This window comes from Centroberyx affinis, unplaced genomic scaffold, assembly GCF_046629955.1.
Source record: "Centroberyx affinis isolate AG114_WGS23_722 - 3 ecotype Tasmania unplaced genomic scaffold, CSIRO-AGI_Caff_v1 ptg002629l_1, whole genome shotgun sequence".
NCBI classification, from domain to species: Eukaryota; Metazoa; Chordata; class Actinopteri; order Beryciformes; family Berycidae; genus Centroberyx; species Centroberyx affinis.
In genome coordinates, this window is record NW_027280823.1 from 61,575 (window position 1) to 83,616 (window position 22,042).

Here is a 22,042-nt window from a genome sequence, read left to right on the forward strand (position 1 = left end):
GATATCAACAAACACAATTTTGACTAGTCATAATAGATTTATATTTGATCATATATTTATCTATCCATGCCACAACTAGTTAAAATTACCTCATGGAGATCTTGATTGGAATTATAGTTCAAAATTAGATATTGATCACTTGAAAAGATTAAATGTTAAAACTGTTCATCATACTGAGCCGGCCCTCACTAAACAACTAGAGTAACCCTACTACAAGGTATAGCATACTATACAAATACTGTATGTACTGTAGTTCCTATATGAACATTATAGTAATATTACAGGGGATTAAAAATATCATGAAGTTCAATAAAGTCACAATGAAATCACTACAGAGATCCACAGAGACAATATGAGTCTCTGTAGGAATCTTATAGCAACATGATGGTGTTTTTTGTACAGGGAAGAAAAACTGAAGTCTTTGTTCCAACCTGTCATTCAACCGTTGGCCCCGCCCCCTCCCCCTCAGGTTGGTGCCAAAGCTGCTCTATGTTGAAGAAGATGAAGCACTCAATAGTTAAAAAAAAAAACTTATAATGGACCTTTGTTTCACTGAATTCTGTTTGGGTTATGATGCACATTGTACACTTTGGTTTAGAAAATTGCAACACAAATAGTTATTATTAATAGTGTTCAATGTTTTAATGGAAGAAATCTGAAACAGTAGGCTATAGCTCACAACTTTTCCATGAATGCCCCCTCCTCCCCCCTCTGGCGGCCATGTTGGAGGTCCTCAGCTCTGAACAGCTGACTGTGTTTCTGTCTCAACAGAATTGAACAGACAGTTAATTTCTGTCTGTTTCTGACTGAACTGATCATTTCATCACTGATCCATCTGATTGATTTAGTGTTTAGATAATGTCAGCTTGTTAGCTAGCTAACCATAGCATCTGGTCAGCTAACCATCACTGTCTTGTTGTTAACACATCTGATTAGCACACTAGCTAACGTAGCTAGTAGCAGCTAGCATTAGCATGCTCACATTAACATCAGTGTGTTTGCCGGCTAGTTAGCTAGCTAACAGTTTGTTCAGGTTAACTGAGCTGACTCTTCTCAAGCTCCAACTCTTCATGTTTTGGAGTAGAGACTAGGGCTAAAGACAAGACAGTTTACTGTGTCACAGTAACCTACATTTGGAAACAAATCCACCTTATCACACTATTCACTTTTACTGAGAACGTTACTGAATGGATCTACAGCCACACCACAACAAGCTGACTCAGCTGCTCTCTGCTTCTAGTTGCTTGATACAGATGTAGACTTTAACTAAATGGTATGCAGGCCACGCCCACAAAGTGTGGTACAGATGATCTGCCCCGCTCTATCAAAACAGAAAAATCGACATTTTCTGTGCTTGCTTTTTCTGTGTTCTGATCATTTATGTGAAAGGTATATGGTGTAAAATGTGTTGTTACTTACAACTGCATTCACATTAAAATATTTATTTTCTGGAAGTCACAAAATGCCACCAAGCTAGCAAACATCTGTGCAAACTTCCTTTCAAGAGAGGATCATGGTGCATTTTGAGACTTCATGAAAGAACATTTTAATGATCCTGCTGCTGTTTGACAACACAGAAAAAGCAACCACCGAAAATGGTGATTTTGTTCATAGAAACTAAATAGGGTTTTTACACCAGTTTTTGTGGTTCCGGGAAGCAGCGGCAGAGTGAGAGGTCTCGCTGTAGCTCCCCCTCTCTGCTCCGCCCAGCGCAGCCCGCAGTTCCCAGTCTGAGTTTCCTCAGGTGGAGCAGCAGGGCGGAGGAGCTGGACCCGGAGCAGCTGGCGGTCTGTTCTGGACTTCTTTACTGTGGAATAAGTCATGGAAATAAAAACCACTTTCCCCGCAGTGGAATCATAATCTGATTTAACTTTTCCACTATGAAGAGGAGCGCGGACTGGATCCAGGAACAGATCTTTGGTAAACCGGATAGTTGTCAGTCTCTTCTGGTCTTGTAGAGCCTGTGAAGCGGCCGGGCGGACGGTCGGACCTGCGGTTAGTCTCAGTCTCAGAGTTTCGGTTTGTTTCGGATCGTCAGTCTCGGCTCGGCTCGGCTCGGCTCGTCATGCCGGAGCTCATCAGTGTGACGGAGTTCATCTCTGAGACCAATGAGGACTACAAAGCTCCCACCACCTCCAGCTTCACCACGCGGATGTCCCACTGCAGGAACTCTGTGGCGGCTCTGGAGGAGGTAAGAGCTCATTAACATAACATTAACATAAAGTCAAATATCTAAATGAGCTCCAGGAGAAACTAAAATCAATCATATGTAGAGAAAAGCATCAGTTCTATTCTCCATATCACTGCATTATAACTGATATTCGACTTCTCTTATTTTCATTTGATCTTATTTCCTCCTTTACTCTCAGTCTCACACTTTATTTATAGTTTGCACTATTTTATATATATATTTTTTTTTTTTAAATCAGTATTCTAGTATTGTATCTGTTTTTTAACTATTTTATATTTAATGTATTCTTAACTGTATTTTATTTTAATTTTCAAAATTTGTAGGCTATGTGAAGCGCATTGCATTTGTTTGCAAGAAAGGTGCAATATAAATAAAACTCTCTATATACAGATATAGATATAGATATATTTTCCCAGTAAAATAAATATAATGTGGGTAAACTAAATCTTCCAGTCACTGATCATCATGAGGCAAAAACACCAGTATCATCAGAAATCAATTACATTTTCAGAAAATCATTAGTTTATGATTTGTTTCCCTTTAAAATGCTCTCTCTTCATTTGATACTGCGATGTAGACAATTAATTAATGACATAAAGATTTCTGTTGGCCTAAAATAATAGTAATAATAACAATAATAACTCATATATACATATTATATATAATATAATAACGTATAGTACTTTTCAAAACTGAGTTGCAAAATCCTTCACAAAGGACAAGACAATAAAAGAGAATATAACGCAGTAAAATATATAGATACAAAAAATAGAGAGTAAAATATATGTATATATATATATATATACATAAATACATAGAGAGAAAGTGAAACAATAAGAACAATTTGAAGAACAACAGCTGGTGAACTGTTCTGTGGATAAAAAGGTGGATAAAGTCTTTCTTTAGATAGAAGGTGTGTGTTGGTGTGTTGGTGTGTGTGTTGGTGTGTGTGTGTGTAAGTGTCACCCTGCACCTCCATGTTTCCAGGCAGTAAAAGCAACACATTTACTTTGAAGTGAAAAGAGGAACAGAGAGAGAGAGAGAGAGAGACTTCCTCCTCTCCAACAGTCCTCAGCTCTCTGCTCAGCCTCAGAGGATTTTGCAACTTGAAGTTGGGTTGCTTTATATATTTTGCAAGATATTGGTCACACTTGTTAATGGTGATGATTTGAGGAAGCGGCAGTGAAGAGGTGAAAGGTCAGAGTGGAACGTCCTGACAGAGTCCTGAGAGAGAGAGAGAGAGAGAGAGAGAGAAGAGAAGAGAAGAGAAATAAGAGTGAGAGCTACAGAGAGAGAAGACAAATTTAATGAAGTTTGCAATAGTATAAAATAACAATAAATTAACTTCATTCAAACATACAGGCAGTACTGAACTACTACTACTACTAATACTATTACTACTATTACCACTACTACTACTACTACTACAGCTACTACTACTACTACTACTACCACTACTACTACTACTACTACTACTGCTACTAGCCTACTACTGCTACTACTGCTACTACTACTACTACTACTACTGCTGCTACTATTATAGCTACTTTTACTACTACTACTATTATACTACTACAGCTGCTACTGCTACTACTACTACTACTATTACTACTACTCCTGCTACAACTACTACTACAGCTACTACTACTACTACTACTACTACTACCAGTACTACTACTATCACCAGTACTACTACTACTACTACTACTACCTATAATATTATACTGAGTCATTTTTAAGGAACACCACAAAGTGTTTTGCAATAACAGTAGAGTCTTCTCTCTCGCTGCCTCCTGTTGCATTCTGGGAGAGTCCTGCCTGGGGCTCCACCTGTCTGATCCTGTCCCCACAAGACCTGTCTCTCCCTGCTTCTACCTGTCTCTCCCTCCTTCTACCTGTCTCTCCCTGCTTCTACTTGTCTCTCTCTCTATTTTTACAGTCTCTCTCTTTCTCTCTCTCTCTCTCTCTCTCTAAAACTCTCTCTCTCTAGCTCTCTCTCTCTATCGCTCTCTCTCTAACTCTCTAACTCTCTCTCTAACTCTCTCTCTAACTCTCTTTCTCTCTAACTCTCTCTCTCTATCTCTATCTCTCTCTCTAGCTCTCTCTCTAACTCTCTCTCTGTCGCTCTCTCTAACTCTCTAACTCTCTCTCTCTTTCTCTATCTCTCTCTAACTCTCTCTCTCTAACTCTCTCTCTCTATTGCTCTCTCTCTCTCTAACTCTCTCTCTCTCTCTTCCTCTGTGGTTTTTTCTCTCAGTGACTCTATCACTCCTCTCTCTCTCTCTCTTTCTCTTTCTCTTTCTTTCATGTCTCCTTCCCTCTCTCTTCTCCTCTCCCCCCCTTTCTATTTGCTCATTTGTGTTTAATAACTAAACATAATCTTTCTTTCTTTCCTTCTTTCTTTCTTTCCTTCCTTCCCCCTCCTCCTCCTCTCTCTCTCCCTCTGTTGTAACGCTCCTCCATGCTTCAGTCTTGTCTCAACATGTTTCAGATCTCTGTTCATGCAGCAGAAGACTGTTGTGGTTTAAAGGAGCCATACGTCCTTTATAGTGATGGGAGTTAAGAGCCGGATCTTATGGCTCCGTTCCTTTCTGAGAGCCGTTCAAAAGAGACGTTCTTTTTTTTTTAGGGGTCGTGGGTTTATCTGCAAAATAATCACTAGGATAATGATAGGGAAAGATTTGGATCAGATTCAAACTTAGACATCCCACCAATATAATTTCATTTCTCATGTGTGGACCAGGTTCAGCACTAAATGACTCGTATTGCCAGACTGAATGTCAGTGATCTGCAGTGTAAACTTCACACAAGGTGACGCCATCTCCCTCTGCTTTGTCAGTGAATTTACTACTTTGAATTTACCCTCTGTATGAAATGTGTTATGTAAATAAAGTTGCCTTGCCTTGAATGCAATTCATGCAACACTTAATATTAGAAAACTTCTATTGGCACAACAAAAAAACAAGTATAATGAATTTTTGTGCAAAACAGATTTCAGTGCAGATCAGATAGATAATCTGGAGCGTCAGGTTAAATGGGTTTAGGGCAGGCGGTGAAATTTGGGCACAACGATAAAAAGAACGGCTCACTGAGTACGACTCGGCTCCCTTCGTTCAGACCAAAGAGCCGTTTAAAAGAATCGGATCGTTCGCCAACGTAACTTCACCAACGTCCTATTTTAACATTAATAATCATCACCACATTCATTTAGAGACATTAGTATAATTAAAGCTGCAAGCAGCCTCGACAGGGAGCACAGTGCACAGAGCGACCGCCCAGTACAGCGACCGCCTCTGAAAATCACTCCGGACCGGTGAGAGAGAAACGTCCACAAGCGAGCGGGAGTGAAAGCGAGTCACTGTTTACGAGTAGATTCTGTTAATGTGTGATTTCTGGCGTTAGCGGTTAGCTTAGCACAAATTGAAATCGGTACCGTGTTGTCGTTCTTTGGGCTATCAACACCAAACTTGGTACAGTCCCTAAGGGTGCGGTCAGCGACGTGCCCACCGAGTTTCAAGGTCATAGGTCACTGTGAAGTGGACTTCTGATAGATTGAATTTTGTCAGAATCTGATTGGCTAATAACACCGCCATTTTGTACCCGATCGTTCCGAAAAGTTTTATTTTTGTTCGGGCATGTCCATGGACCATGCGTACCAAATTTGGTGTCATTTGGACTTACGGTTCAGGAGGAGACGACAGGAAGCAACGGGGCTGATGGGAAATGTAGTCTTAATGTGGAGAAACACTAGCACAACACTATTGGAGTGAGACAGAGGCTCTCATTGGTTTACAGTCATCAGACCAAGCGACATTCATTTGATGATGATAAACTGATAGTTTGATGTTTGCTGTGGTGTTTCTGCTCTGCTCTTCCCTCAGATCACCTGTCAATCAAACAGTGTGGGCGGAGCTTGGATTTTCTGTTGCTGCAGTTTGAGTTTCTCTTCTCTCTGTCTGTTCAGTCATGGTGGCTATCAAGTTCAAGTTCAAGTTTATTTATATAGCACATTTCATACGACAGGCGTAGACTCAATGTGCTTCAAAATAAAAAGCAAAAAATAGGCAAAGATCATACATGACAAAAACATATAAGATAGGGACATATAACATAAGAAGGTATTACATAAATAAAAACATATAAGAAGATAAAAATATATAAGGTATTACAATAAAAAGGAATACGATAAGAAGGTATTATCACTATTATTAAAAAGGGAATAATAGTAATAATACTGATTCTAAAATAAAATACAATAAAAGTTCTCCTGTTAACCACACACTTTAAACCTAACTAAAAGCTTGCGAAAAGAGAGATGTGTTTTTAGTCTGCTTTTAAAGGAAGACACTGTTGTAGCAGACCTGAGTTCATGTGGTAGAGAATTCCAGAGAGTAGGACCATAATGACTGAAGGCACCATAAGCTGATTTAGAGTTTATTCTAGGTATAGTGAAGAGACCTTTATTTGAAGATCTAAGGGATCTGTCCGGTGTGTATTCAGTGAGCATGTCAGCGACGTAAGAAGGAGCTGAGCCATTCACAGATTTAAAAACAATAAGAAGTATTTTAAAATCAATTCTTTGTTTTACTGGGAGCCAGTGAAGAGAAGTTAAAATAGGAGTGATGTGTTCAAACCTTTTGGTTTTAGTTAATACTCTGGCTGCAGCATTCTGAATAAGCTGGAGTTTATTGAACACCTGCTTTATCAGTCCAGCAAAAAGTGCATTACAGTAATCTAGTCTACTGGAAATGAAAGCATGAACCAGCTTTTCAGAGTCTGACTGTGACAGGAAGCTTCTAACTTTAGATATATTCCTCAGATGATAAAAGGCATTCTTGGAGATATTAGATATGTGCTTCTGAAAGTTAAGATCAGCGTCCAAAATCACACCCAAGTTTTTGGCATGCTCACAAGGTTTGACCGACAGGGGAGATAACAAAGAGTGAATCTGGTGCCTTAAAGTCTTGGGACCTACTAAAAGAATCTCTGTTTTGTCATCATTTAGCTGTAAAAAATTTTTGGCCATCCAATATTTGATATCAGCAATGCATTGGATGAGGTCATTCACTGGGCTAAGGTAGTTGGCAGAAACAGATATGTATAACTGTGTGTCATCAGCATAGGAGTGATATGAAATGTTGTGTTGCTGAATGATGGACCCAAGTGGGAGCATATACAAATTAAACAGCAGTGGGCCAAGAATTGACCCTTGAGGGACTCCATATGGAATGCCTACTTCATCTGATTCAAAGTTACCAATAGAAACAGAGAAAGATCTTCCAGTAAGATAGGAAGAAAGCCAGTTAAGAACTGTGCCTTTAAGGCCTAAACAGTGTTCAAGGCGCTGAAGAAGAATTGTATGGTCAACTGTGTCGAAGGCTGCACTGAGGTCATGAAGTACCAGAACAGAAACGTTATGGTTGTCTGAGCTAATTTTAAGATCATTAACAACTCTGACCAGGGCAGTTTCTGTACTGTGGTTAACTCTAAAACCAGACTGGTAAACATCAAACAAATTGTTATGTGACAGATACGTATGTAATTGTTGGTATACAACCTTTTCAAGAATTTTTCCCAGGAATGGAAGATTTGAGATTGGTCTGTAGTTCTCAAAAACAAATGGATCAAGATTACTCTTTTTCAACAACGGTGTTACAATAGCATGTTTGAGACCTGTGGGAAAGATTCCAGAGAGTAGGGAGGCATTAACAATCTCAAAGACATCATCTACCAAACAGCTGAAAACATTTTTGAACAACTCAGTAGGCATTGGGTCAAGAGCACATGTTGCAGAACTTAGCTGCTGCACCACTTCTTGTAGTTCACTACGTTGAATAAGGGCGAGGTTGGACAGAGTGTTGGCAACATGGCACTGAGTGGAAGAAGAGCAGTCACACCCACCAGCAGTGGAAGTCACAATATTATTCCTAATATTGGAAATTTTATATTTAAAGTATGTGGCAAATTCATTACAGTTATCTGAAGAGTGGAGCTCAGCAGGTATTGGTCTAAGAGGATTAACCAGTTTATCAATTGTACTAAACAGAAACTTAGAATTATTCAAATTTTCTGTAATAATTTGAGAAAAGTAATGTTGTCTAGATTTTTTCATTTCTTTGTTATATTTACTGAGCAGGTCCTTATAGATATTATAATCAACCTGCAATTTGGTCTTACGCCACTTGCGCTCAGATTTGCGGCAGGTTCTTTTTAGTGCCTTCACTCTTTCTACATGCTGACTGCTCATGCTGACTACCCAGTTCTTCTTCTTCTTCTTCTTCTGTTGATTCCAAACAAACTGGAAACGTGAAATGTGATGCTTCCTGTGATGCGTTTCCTCTCAAAAACAGCAAATTGACAAATTAATAACAGCAAAGATTCAAAACTTTTCAAAACTAAGATTGCAGCTGTCAGGTTGAGTCAGTCGTCTCTCTCCATGCATCAGACCATCAGACCATCAGACCATCGGACCATCAGACCATCAGACCATCAGACCATGTTCAGTCAGTTAAAGCAGCAGCTGAGCCTCTGGACTCTGACTCACACAGAGGCAGAGCTGCTGAAGCCTCACTGTCTGTCTGCTGTGTTTACATTAGATTACAACAAGACAGAGACAGACAGAGAGGATTTACTAAGAAACATGCAGGAGCGAGACATAAGAATGAAAACATAATATACCCCCACCCCCCCCACACACACACACACACACACTCTCATGCAGTCTTCACAGACGGCAGTGTCTACAAATAACACAAACACAAAAATACTCTAAATATCATTCTCTACTAGAAAGGCACTCAGAGAGCGCAGACCTCCGCCAAGCTTCGTGCTATTATTGCTTGTTCGTGAGTCGGATCCGGATCCGCTCCAAAATGTAATGGCTTCTTCCTTGGCCCATGCTACACCCTTCCACCAAGTTTCATGAAAATCAAAAACAAACAGCACCGAAAACATAACCTTCTTGGTGGAGGTAAAAATTAGTGTCAGTAAGCTTCAGTTTTGATGCAGTTATTTATAATCTTGCCCACACACACACACACACACACACACACACACACACTCACCTCACTATATACTATATCTGTCTATATATATGGGTCTTAGCAGACTGGCTAATTCACGCATGCTGTATGTGGTGGAGTCGAGGCAGTTTAGGTGCTCCGGGTGCTCAAACTGGGGTCTGGGTCCCTGAGGGGGTTTCTGGTGGTCCCTGAGGGGTTTCTGACAGTCCTGAAAGGGGAACTCCAGGAGTTCCTGAGGGGGTTTCAGGGTTTCTTGTGGAGTTTCCAGCAAAATGAGGAATAGTCGAATTTCACTGAAAGTAAATTTTCAGTAGAAATTCACCCAATTAGAGAAAGTGTAAAGATGACTGTTCTCACCTCCAGGTCCAGACAGATCAATACTGAATCATCAGTCACTAAAACTGTCCATTTTGACACCAGTGATTGTTGTCATGTGAAACCCTTGTTTTAACGACAAATCCACTGGTATCAGTTCATTTATAAAACTATCCCTGGCAAAACCCCCCATACCTCCGCTCACTACTCAGTATCTCCATCAGTAACCGCAATTTACTTTCTGGCAAATTCATTATCATGGTCGTTCCTAAAGTCCGCACCTCCTCCTCCGGCCGTCACTCACTCCAGTTTGCCTCCTAGTGACTGAATGAGTTGCAGAAGAAGCTGAAACTCCTTCACTCTGTTCCTTCCTTTAATAATTCATTACAAGCGATAGTTTCTGATCACTGCAGCTGCTTTTGAATTTGCTTCTTCTGGTCCATAGTACATAGATTTTTGTTGTTGTATATATTGTATATATTGTGATGTCTTCAGTTTGGCTAATGTTATGTACTTGCTGTATTTATGTGTTGATGTCTTGCACCAACTTGCCTTCTGTCTCTGCCTCTTGGCCAGGTCGTCATTGTAAATGAGAATTGGTTCTCAATTGACTTATCTGGTTAAATAAAGGTATAAAGACCCCCCCCCCCATCAGGGGGGAAACCGGTTCTGAACTAAACCTGTTTAGGAAAAGGAGAAACATCCATATAGTCACAATCCAGTTACCCACAACGCACCTGGAGAAAGAGCTGGCAACAGTCTGGAAAGCTGGCTATTATCCTCAGTTAGACAGCTGCATACATGGACACACACACACACACACACACACACACACACACACACACACACACCCTGCCTGTGGTCTCAGTGAATTCCCAGAGGATTAGTGCAGAGAATGGGATCCAGCCCATAATATGCATGCTGCAGCAACACAGAGCACAGGCCACGCCCCCCTCAGAGGCCACGCCCCTCAGAGGCCACGCCCCCTCACACACAAGAACAACATTTACATTTTATACAGCGGGCGTTTCTCTGACCCTGCTGTCCACACACTCTGCAGCAGAATCAGCTTCACTTCCTGTTTAGTCAATAATTTATTAATTCATGCAGATTTCTCTAAACCCCTCAAACACTCCAATAGTTTTACAAAAATGACTGGAATTTTTAAATAGAACGGTTAAAATAATGAAAAGTAGAAGCAACTGTAAACTTCTGGAATTTATGGAGATGCTAATATATAATAATAGAAATAATATTAATAGAAATGTATAGAAATTCATAATAGAAATTTGATCTTAGTAACCTCTTGGATTGGTTTGATGATCTTTGTATGTTTTTATTTTATTTTATTTAAATGTAATTTTGATCATGTTTATCTCAAACTCAAATGTATAAGCAATCTTTGTATTTTATTTTTTATTTTATTTTTATGAATCTCTTTTATATGTAATTGATATGTTTCAGCTCGTTGTGAAGCCTCCTGATGTTTCCTCTTATCTGATTTTTACATTTTATTTTAAAGCAATTATCCACAGACAGAAATATACAGAATAAATCATGAATAATAAAAATATGAACAAACTGAATCAAACAGAACAAACAGTGTGTAGCTGAGCAACTGAAGGTCCACGTCTGATGTGTGTGTGTGTGTGTGTGTGTGTGTGTGTGTGTGTGTGTGTGTGTGTGTGCGCGCGTGTGTGTGTGTGTGTGTGTGTGTGTGCGTGCGCAGGCTCTGGATGTGGAGAGAGGAGTTCTGCAGAAGATCAAGAAGTCGGTGAAGTCCATCAGCACCTCTGGACAGGGTGAGTGAGGCGGCGACCTTTGACCTTTGACCTTTGACCTTTGACCTTTGACCTTTCCACAACACACACACTCACTGCTGTCCTGCAGACCAGTGACTCTCAACCTTTTTCATATCAAGGACCCTAATCTAGTCCACATTAGAGCCACAGACCCCCGTTTGATGAGATTTTGTCTCTCAGACACAAATCTGAGAATATTTTTATTGTCAGATTTGATTTTGTCCAGAACTCCATGACTGTCTGTACTGCAGGTAGAGAGATAACAGAGAAACTATGATCAGAACAGTCATTCTAATACATTCTCTAACTGTGTTCACTTCTTGTAAATGAAATAATGCTGAAGTTTATAGGGCTGTGCAAAAAAATCGATACAGCTGAGTATTGCAATATTTTTTTTCCATGATAAACGGATTTTAAACAGATTTAAAATGTCCTTAAATGTCCCTCAAATCCCTTTGAATTAAATAGTTTTGACTCAATTTGTCTGCTGAGTTATCAATATAATGTGATGTACATATTAGACTACCCAGGTGGTACACAGCAAGTTGTATTTTCAGCTCTATTTTTAAATTTTCAGTAAATTATGTAGAGTATTGCAATGTATCGTGATCCGTATCGTATCGTGAGGTCCTTGCCAATACCCAGCCTTAGAAGTTTAACAATTCATGAGTTTGCTAGGGGACCCCCTGGAACCCCCTCAAAGACCCCTGGTGGTCCCCGGACCCCGCGTTGAGAACCACTGCTGCAGAAACCTCCTGACTCCGGTCACATGGTTCTCTATCAGACCGGGCTCAAATTATCATCTGAAATTAAACCTGAGATGGAGATTTTCTGCAGTGGATTATTGTTTTCATGCAGCTCCTCCTTAACTGAACACTAGATATCAGCAGAGCATGAGTGTGTGTGTGTGTGTGTGTGTGTGTGCGGGTGTGTGTGTGTGTGTGTGTGTGTGTGTGTTTCGGAGCGGAGGGTTTGTTCAGGCAGGTGGAGTTTCACCTCACATTCCTCCCATACCGCTGCTGTCCCAGCATGCCGAGGGAGACGCCACGCCTCACTTCCTGACTGTCTGACTGACAAATCAACTTCACCTTATATGACAAACACACTGCCAGCAGTTGTTTAAAATATTAATACACTAATATTAATACACTGCAAAAAATGACAAGCTTGGCAAGTCTATTTTTCCTGAATTCAGACTTATCAAACTTATACCAGGATGATTTTACTTCCTGACATTAAACCATGAAGCAAGAAAGTTGCTGTTTTAAGACACTGACTGAATGTTCTGTTTCATTCTGATCTTCAGTCTTCTGCGTAAAGTCTTGAAATGAGTTTCTTAGACAAAATATAAATAGTGAAGTTGATCCTATGTATGAATTTCTTTCCAAAGCCTTTGCCTTTCCATCAAGGCAAAGAATCTAAAATATAAGATAGTTTTGATTTGTTTAACACTTTTTTGGTCGCTGCATAATTCCGTTTGTGTTATTTCATAGTTTTGAGTCTTTGCTGTTATTCTAAAATGTGTAAAATAGTAAAAAAAAAAAGAAAAATGTGGTGTGTCCAAACTTTTGGCTGCTGATCACACTGATAAACTGTTATATTAAAGTTAGACTTGTTAACTTCGACTCTAAAGGTTTTCCGAGGCGTCTGCAAGTTCCTGCCCAACGGCAAAGATCCTGTATTTAGAAGATGAATCACTCGGTTGTAAAAAAAAAAAAAAAAAAAACCTGTCCCACCCTGCAGTTTGTAACAGTGGGCGTCGACCCGCAGCCTGCAGTTTGACCTCAGGCTCAAACAGCAGCAGACTTTACTGTCCAGAGGCACCAGGAAAATAAAGTTTAACTCTTTGGATTTCTGTGTCACTCAGCTCAAATCAGCTGGAGATGCTTTTTTTATTGACAAAAATAACAATACAACACAAAACACACAGAACTGACACAGAAACATAAACATGTAGAAACATCAGAAAAGAGAAGAAGAAGAATACTTTGAACATAGTAACTGTACAACAAAGTGTATTAACTCACAGCCCAGTTATGAAAAAAAAAACAGGTAGAGAAAGTCTGAGCGATATATGCAAATGCAGGTATAATCATATATGCATAAAGTTACATAAAAGAACAGAAAGTAATAAAATATATTATATATTATACGCTCTATTTACAGTCTTTATAAATAAAATGAAGGCCAATGAAAGAGACAGAAATTGTGGAAAAACAGGAAAAGAAGAATACAAAAACAAACAGGAAATATCTTATCAAAGCTCAATATCTCACGCCTTTATAACCGATTTTTCCCATTAATACTGAAAGCAAGTCCTTTACCTTTTCCTCTCATAATTAGCTTTAATTAACTTTCCAACAAACAGTGATGTTTGATGATGCTGCAGATGCTTTTAATGGAAAATATCTGAAACAGAAAATAATATTATATCATATTTTAACATGAATATCTCACTACTTTAACATGAATATCTCACTACTTTAACATGAATATCTCACTACTTTAACATGAATATCTCACTCTTTTAACATGCATGTCACAATGTCACATTTTCGGGGCGTTTATTGTCAAATGTGTGTGTAGTGTGACATGGGGAATTAGGTAAGAAGGTGAATGATTCTGCAATGATTTTACTGGTTGAATTTTTATGTCATCTACTGGTAGGACAGGACGTAACCAATGAAAATACACCGTTTCCAGGAAGTAAAAGAAATGGGATTTTGATATAAAAATGCGAGAAAATAGTAAAAATGTTGTTACATTTTATTGTTAATTGTTTATTCTTAACTTCATCACTACACACTGTCAGTACTTCCTGCTTCCTCCTCTCAGTCATGGTTGTTTCCCATGATGCACATGTGATTTTTGAATGCATTGTGTTTCATGTGTTTATGGAGAATTCATGTGCTGCAGTTATTGCAACATAAAGGCAGTGTGAGGTGAGGAAGCAAAAAAAACCTTCTGCTCAGGATTGTGAAAGAATCAAGTTAAAATGTTGTAGAGGAACTTCCTGTCTGACACAGGAACTTCCTGTCTGACACAGGAACTTCCTGTTTGCTGTTCACTGCAAAATCCTCCAGCTTAACGAGTCATCTAGTCTCATGTTCAGCCTCAGATCTTCTTGTTGTCAAGAGAAACATTCTGCAGTGAGGAGAGATAACTCCACTTGTCTCCAATGCAGCTTCACTTGTTTCAGGAGTTTTCTAGAAATGAGTGTCAGGCCACATCCACACGAATACATTTTTGTTTTAAAACGCATAACTTTTGCTATGTTTACGCCTAGCGTTCGCACTACTCCGGTGTTTTCGGACCCTAAAACGGAGACTTTTGAAAACGCCGCTGACTCCGTTTTAGTTTGAAAACTCCGGGATTGCGTTTTAGTCCGGACGGGCGAAAACAGAGACTTTTGAAAACGATGACGCAGACGCCCACGTTCGCTTCCTGATTGGGTCTTATCAGTCACGATATATGATATATTTAACAGTCACTTATCCTCATGTGTTCCTCTCAGTAACAGTTCCGCCTCGTCGTCGGTCCAAGCAAAGAAATCTCTGGTCGTACTTTTCGCCATTGCTGTTCTTCCTCTGTAGTATTTTCTGCAACTAAGCAACCAACCGCAGAGCAGACAATCTGCTTCCTGTTCACACCGGCACGCACATGCCCAGTGTACGTGAATGGTCATGTGATATGTGTTTTCAGGCGTGTTAGTATGGACAGAGATTGTTTCTGAAAGGCTCGTGTGGACAGAGATCATTTTCGTTTTAGTGTGGATGTGGCCTCAGTGTGTTGAAAGCAGTCAGAATAAGGCAGATCACTGCACTGCTGTCAAGAAAATAACTCTTGATTCTACTGAATTCTGCAAACAAGTTGATTTGCATTGGAAACAAGAGAAATTAAACACTGGCAGATTTTATCACTTATTTTAAGAAAATTCAGATTTTAGGACTTGTTAAGACTTGTTAAGATGGAGGTTTCTTGCTGTGTTGTTGTTCATCAGAGCTTCAGAGCGGCTCTCTGTCTTTACATTCCTTCAGACTTATCAAACTGACCTTTGACCCCACAGTTCTCACTGCAGAACATGAAAAGCTGTTTAATGTCCAGTCTGCCATGAGGGAGAAATGTTGTGAACTTTATTCTCCTCTCTTTTCCTTCCTGTCTTTTATTTATTAAAGATCCGGTGCGATGATTTCAGCTCAGTCAGGAAAAGTTTGATGTTATTTTCTAAAGCGCGTTTTATACTTGAATGAAAACAGCATCTCTGCACTAAACTGAAGCTGTTTGAAGAGTATTCGGGGTTGAAAAGTGTCGAGTCGAGCGTTCTGATTGGTCAATCTTAGCGACTGTCATGATGTCATCCAACTCTTGAAGCTCCAGCTGCTCCATCCCGTTCCTCCAGCTGTGTTGCTATAGCGGCGTCCATGTTTGTTTTTCCCGGTGATTGTCGTCACGTCTGCTTCCTGTTCTTCTCTTCTTCTATGTTTCCTTTTGGTGCGGTATGATTGTTTTTTTAAACACTGCCTCCCTGTGTTCGGGGTTTCAACAATTAATCAATCAATCAATCAAACTTTATTTATATAGCACCTTTCATACAGGCTAGTTCAGTTCAAAGTGCTTCACAGATGACTGACAAGTGGACAATTAGACAGAACACATGTAGACCGTAAAAACAATTTGAGACCAATGTAAAAATAAAAAAATGATGACAATGCAATACAATAAAAATAACAAGACAACAAGCTACGCACATAACAACACAGACGGATAAAAAACTGAGATTTTGGTTACCTGACAGACTTTGGGGCATCTCATTAACTATGCATACTGTCGACCAATCAGAGCCTTCATTAAAGCCTTGGTGTAGGTGACATAATTTACACCAGGAAGTAGACTGGAATTCTAAATCTGTTTGATTCTGTTGAAACCAGAGCGAGAGTTTTTCAGATTTCCACAACGCTGACAGGTAGAATAATCTGGGAAACTACATTAACAGCTGCTTTGATAAATTATACCATGAAATTGCGAAATGCGATTCACATTGGACCGGACCTTTAACACGACCGGACACATCGAAAGACACACTCCTCGACTTCAGATAGAACTCTTTCCTCCTCCATCTCTTCTTCTTCTACTTCTTCTCCTCTTCTCCCTGCGTAAACAAAACACAGGCAGTACAAGTCCAGTTTGAACTGACTGTTTCCTGTGTGTGTGTGTGTGTGTGTGTGTGTGTGTGTGTGTGTGTATGTGTGTTGCAGCTCATGTGGAGAGCGAGGAGCAGTACATCCAGTCGGTGGAGAAGTTCGGGGATAACTGCGTGTGCCGCGGCGACGCCGAGGTCGGCTCCGCCTTCCTCAAGTTCGCCGTCTTCACCAAGGAGCTGACGGCGCTCTTCAAGAACCTGGTGAGGGGAAAACACATTTCTCTTTTTCTTTTTTTAGTAATTCTGCTTTTCCCTTCAGTCCATCCCTCCTGCACTTTTGTCCTTCAGTCCATTTTAAATCCATCCATCACAGAACAGATTGTGTGTCTCTCCATCAGCAGCAGAAACTGGATCAACTGTAAACTGACAAACTGTGGATCCATTCACAGTGAGAAGAGGAATCTGACTTTACTTTGTTTCTGCTCTTTATTTTCTCATTTCTAATGTTTCCAGTGAAAAGAATCCAGTGTGAACTCTGTCCTCTCTCCTGTTAGAATCACATGGAAAAGATCACAGCTGACAACGTTCTCTGTTCTAAAGAGGAACTCAGGAACTTTTACTCTGAGGACATTTTAAATAACACACTTTTAGAAAACGTTGTGGTTTGTTGTCGTCTGGTTTACTGCATGAAACAACACAGTGACTGTCAGAAAGTTAAGACAGCTTTCACTTTCAATCTAAGTCATTTACACAAACACAAGATCTCAAGTCAAGACTTTAGAAACCTTTTCAAGTCATCAGAGTACAAGTCGGAGTCAAGTCCCAAGTCACCAGAACCCAAGTCAAGTCAAGTCTCAGGTCTTCTCTTCATGCATCAAGTCAAGTCTCAAGCGATTAAAACTGTGACTCGAGTCCAAGTCATGTGACTCGAGTCCAAGTCATGTGACTCGAGTCCAAGTCATGTGACTTAGCTTCAGTGTCTGTTGTGAAGGCAAACCTGGAACATGGAGGATTGTTCAGCAGAGACACAGTAAACTTTCTTGCTGCTTTTCCACTTCGACATTCAGGTTCTCCCTCCTGTCATGTGTGGCTCCATGCATGTGACTGTGTGTTCAGTGTGTTCAGTGTGTTCAGAGTGTTCAGAGTGTCCAGAGTGTTCAGAGTGTCCAGAGTGTCCAGAGTGTCCAGAGTGTTCGGTGTGTTCAGTGTGTTCAGAGTGTTCAGTGTGTTCAGTGTGTTCAGTGTTCAGTGTGTTCAGTGTGTCCAGAGTGTTCAGTGTGTTCAGTGTGTTCAGTGTTCAGTGTGTCCAGAGTGTTCAGTGTGTTCAGTGTGTCCAGTGTTCAGTGTGTTCAGAGTGTTCAGTGTGTTCAGTGTGTTCAGTGTGTCCAGTGTTCAGTGTGTTCAGAGTGTTCAGTGTGTTCAGTGTGTTCAGAGTGTTCAGTGTGTCCAGAGTGTTCAGTGTGTTCAGTGTGTCCAGAGTGTTCAGTGTGTTCAGAGTGTTCGGTGTGTTCGGTGTGTTCGGTGTGTTCGGTGTGTTCAGAGTGTCCAGAGTGTTCAGTGTGTTCAGTGTGTTCAGTGTGTTCAGTGTCCAGAGTGTTCAGTGTGTTCAGTGTGTTCAGTGTGTTCAGTGTGTTCAGTGTTCAGTGTGTTCAGAGTGTCCAGAGTGTTCAGTGTGTTCAGAGTGTTCAGTGTGTTCAGAGTGTCCAGAGTGTCCAGAGTGTCCAGAGTGTCCAGAGTGTCCAGTGTGTCCAGAGTGTTCAGAGTGTTCAGAGTGTTCAGTGTGTTCAGAGTGAAGTGAAAGTGTCATTCACACCTCGTCTCCTGCTGCAGACTGATGTGGTTTCACTTGTCGAGGTCGTGGTGTCAGGAAGTTCACTTTGTGCCTCCAAGTGTCTAACTGCAGTTTCCTGTCAGACTGTAGGAACGTGACCGAGATGTTTCATGATGACGCTTTCTCAGCTGGATTTTGTGTTGCTGTACTTCATTGTGCTTCGACTTAATTCCATTTTCTCTTCCTGTTCTCCGGGACAGCCGTTATGAAACAAAGTAGGCAGCCAGTGCCAGAAGAAAAAGCGATACAACGTCCGAATTGATGTTATCCAGCGAGAAAACGATACAAAATAAGATACAAAGATGCAAATGTAGGTACAATGATACTTCCCACTTGATATAATCTAGCGAGAAAACAATAGGACAGATGAAAAATTACCAATCTAGCTAGCTAATTTTAGTGAAACTATTAAATCGTGTTGCATGAGATTATTTTTGAATTGCTTCGTGTAACTGTCAAGTTGCATGGAAATTATGTTTCATGCAATTTGCAACCTGCAACTAGTTGTGTGAAAGTTTCACCGTGTAAAGCCAGCCTAAGAGACTCATTCGTTTCAGATCGGCTCCAGTCATCCATCATGACTTCACTTGGTGTTGATTGGCAGCTTTCCTTAAGAAGCTGCTGTAATCCTTCTCTACGAACCACTAATCCCTTAAAATAGCCTTACATTTTCATTCATTTACATTAATTCACCCCTTAATTCATGCAAAATTCCCTTAAAATCAATGAAGGGAGTTATTAATGAAGGAGATCCCATCAACACCCCCTTAAACATCCCTTAATGTTTGACTCCTTACTTTCTAATTTAATGACAAATTAAGGGAGACAGGACCTTTCCATGAATAACTCATTAATAACCTGTAAACCTGCACAAAAGGCACGATAAATCCCTTTATCAAATCAAATCAAATCAGACTTTATTTATATAGTGCCTTTCGTGCAAAATTGCAATACAAGGTACTTAACAATACAATTAAAATACAACAATACAGCGAAAATAAACGGTAATATAAGGAAATGATGGTAGATGAAATAAGAGACATGGTAGAACAGAGAGACCAGTAGTTAATAACTAGTGTCTCTGTGAACCAATCCATGAATAAATCCCTTATAAGCCCATGACACTAACCTTACTTTATTAAAGCCGGAGCAGCCAAAGAGAGGCTGAGGGCGGAGCCAAGGTGGAGGGGGCGGAGTCTGGATCGCCTGCTGTTCATTCTCTAATAATGTTCCAAAGGCTTCACCGGTCTACAGAGTGAAATGACAAATGATGCAATCCATCTGGGGTCCAATCAGTAACAGATACAGCACATCGGCTTGTTTTGACCTTTGGGCCAATCGGTTTAATTTTGAAAATGCTGCAAACACAGCGGTGAGAGGCATCACTCCTCCAAGTTTTGTCCAACTCCAATCAGCGGTGTGTGAGATATCGCATGTCACAGACAAACACACTGATCCGGTTGAGTTTGGTTTCCTGTGGTATGAAGCATCACAGACCGCTTGGCTGACCTCACCACACAGGATTTCTGGGTAATGAAGTCCTGTCAAATTCAAATTCAGCAGCCGTTTGGAGCCGCCGGCGTGTGAAGTTGCCGGTTTCTGAGAAGCCAGACGGTGAAGTGTCATGGCGTCGCATCACATCACATGGTGTCACATCACAGAGCCGCTTTAACATCACGTCCTGTCTCTCTCCACTTCCTGTTTCCAGCTCCAGAACATGAATAACATCATAACCTTCCCGCTGGACAGCCTCCTGAAGGGAGACCTGAAGGGAGTCAAAGGGGTTGGTTTTTATTTTTTATCTTTATTTTTTCAACTTCTGCAACTTTTAATCTTGTGTTGATGCTGCTGTCTTGCCCAGGTTTCTCTTTAAAAACACATTTTTTCTTTTTAAATGTGACTACCTGGTTTAATAAAGTTGAGAGAAAAAAAATAGCTAAATTAATTTGGTTTAAGGATTTTACACTAAATGCGTAAATTCCAAAATGCAACATATCTATTTTGTGAAAACCATTATTTGAAGCTCGTTATTCAATATCAAAGTCTACAGTCAGAGTTTTGGTTTTGGCCCGGAGCCTATAAACACTCACACACTCACCTGTCTCTAAATAGTTCCTGAGTGACTCAAAGAGCAAAGTCCACTCTCCTGTTTGTTGTTATGAATCACTGAGTCTGATTATAATATCTGATGTTTCTGCTGCAGGATCTGAAGAAGCCGTTTGACAAAGCCTGGAAGGATTATGAGACCAAAGTGTAAGAAAAACACAATAAACCTAAAACTACAGCTGGTTAAAGCCTCAGGAGCAGCAACATTTTAGATCAAAATGAATAGTAAACAACACATTTCTGTTGCCTCATGCTGCACTCGGGGGCGGGGACAATATTTGATTTTGATAACCGTTCAGCTGCAACATGGATGAAGGAGTGTTTCTGTTTCTTGCTGCTTCACCTCAAACTCTTTTCCCAGACGGAGCGACGGAGGCGGAGAATATTCCTCCACCGCCACTTCCTCCATATCTCCTTAATATTCAAATAAGCCCCTCCCACTGACACTTCCCGCCTGAACTTTCTGTTTCATTCAGAAATACGTCAATAAATGATTAAATGAAACTTTACATGGTTATCAATGTGTTGAGTACGGTGGCCGAGATGTGTCAAACGCACTGCATATCTAAAACGCTTTGCAAATTTGAAAAACACAAGCACATTAACGGAAAACACAAATGCAAAAGCCACAACATAACAACGGATGTTGACAATGAAACGGACCGACTATTATTGCTGGCGGACTATTATTGTCTGCACATGTGGAAGAGGAAAGTTCTCGCCCGTTTGAGAAGTAAGCTAGCTAACTATGATTACTATCGCTATGTGATTGTCACAAATGAGCAATAATAGTCCGCCGGCAATAACAGTCGGTCCGTTTCATTGTCAACATCCGTTGTTGCTCACTTCCGTTGTTATGTTGTGGCTTTTGCATTTGTGTGTTTCCGTTAATGCGCTTGTGTTTTTAGAATTTGCAAAGCGTTTTGGATATGCAGTTCGTTCGACACGTCTCGGCCACCGCAGTTGAGAGTTTCATCCAGTGAAAATCAACTTGTTACAGGAATTTTCTTCAATCGAGTGTCATTTTTCTTGATGCTACTGCAGTGATCGGCCTTGTTTCATGATATTGACGCTTGAAAATTCCTTAAACAAGTGAAACTGCATTGGATGCAATTGGAAGTATCTCATCACATTGGCAGAATTTGGGAAAATGTTTTCCCTTGTTTGAAGAAAGATGTGAAGACTCAGTATGAGACTAAATGGCTTGTTAAGATGGATATTTTTTGTAATGTATATTCAAATACAGAATAACTTACATTCTGTTTAATACACATCAAAGTTTTCACAACAAGATACTTAATCAGAGAAGAGCATAGTGGGATGTTTAATTATGAAAAGTATTCAGGACATTCAACTTGACTCTCAAGTTTATATGGGATTACAAGAATGTGTTTTTTATATATATATATATTTTTGTTTTGTTAAATACACATCTTTGGGCAAAAACATGAGAAAAAAATTAGATATGGAGTTATAGGAAAAAAAACACAAAAAAAACAGCATAGTGGATTTGAGGGGGGGGTGGGGGGGGGCTGTGATTTACCTTTCACCTGTTAGAGAAGCTTCAGTTGGGTCTGGTCAGGGTCTAATCAGCTGGGAACCAGGAGACAAAGAGGGCAGGTCAAAGGTCAAGCA

The 22,042-nt window shown here is 40.2% G+C and overlaps 1 protein-coding gene across 1 annotated transcript in view; it reads left to right on the forward strand.

The window, feature by feature from the left end:
- The first annotated feature begins 974 nt into the window (after positions 1 to 974).
- The window catches only part of asap2b (ArfGAP with SH3 domain, ankyrin repeat and PH domain 2b), a 49,284-nt gene continuing 28,216 nt past the window's right edge, over positions 975 to 22,042 (forward strand). The window contains exons 1-5 of the mRNA XM_071534804.1: positions 975 to 2,191; positions 11,258 to 11,330; positions 16,586 to 16,731; positions 20,010 to 20,084; positions 20,505 to 20,554. Coding sequence (XP_071390905.1) covers positions 2,066 to 2,191; positions 11,258 to 11,330; positions 16,586 to 16,731; positions 20,010 to 20,084; positions 20,505 to 20,554 — 470 coding nt within the window. The 5' untranslated portion in view covers positions 975 to 2,065. The remainder of the gene's footprint in view (positions 2,192 to 11,257; positions 11,331 to 16,585; positions 16,732 to 20,009; positions 20,085 to 20,504; positions 20,555 to 22,042) is intronic.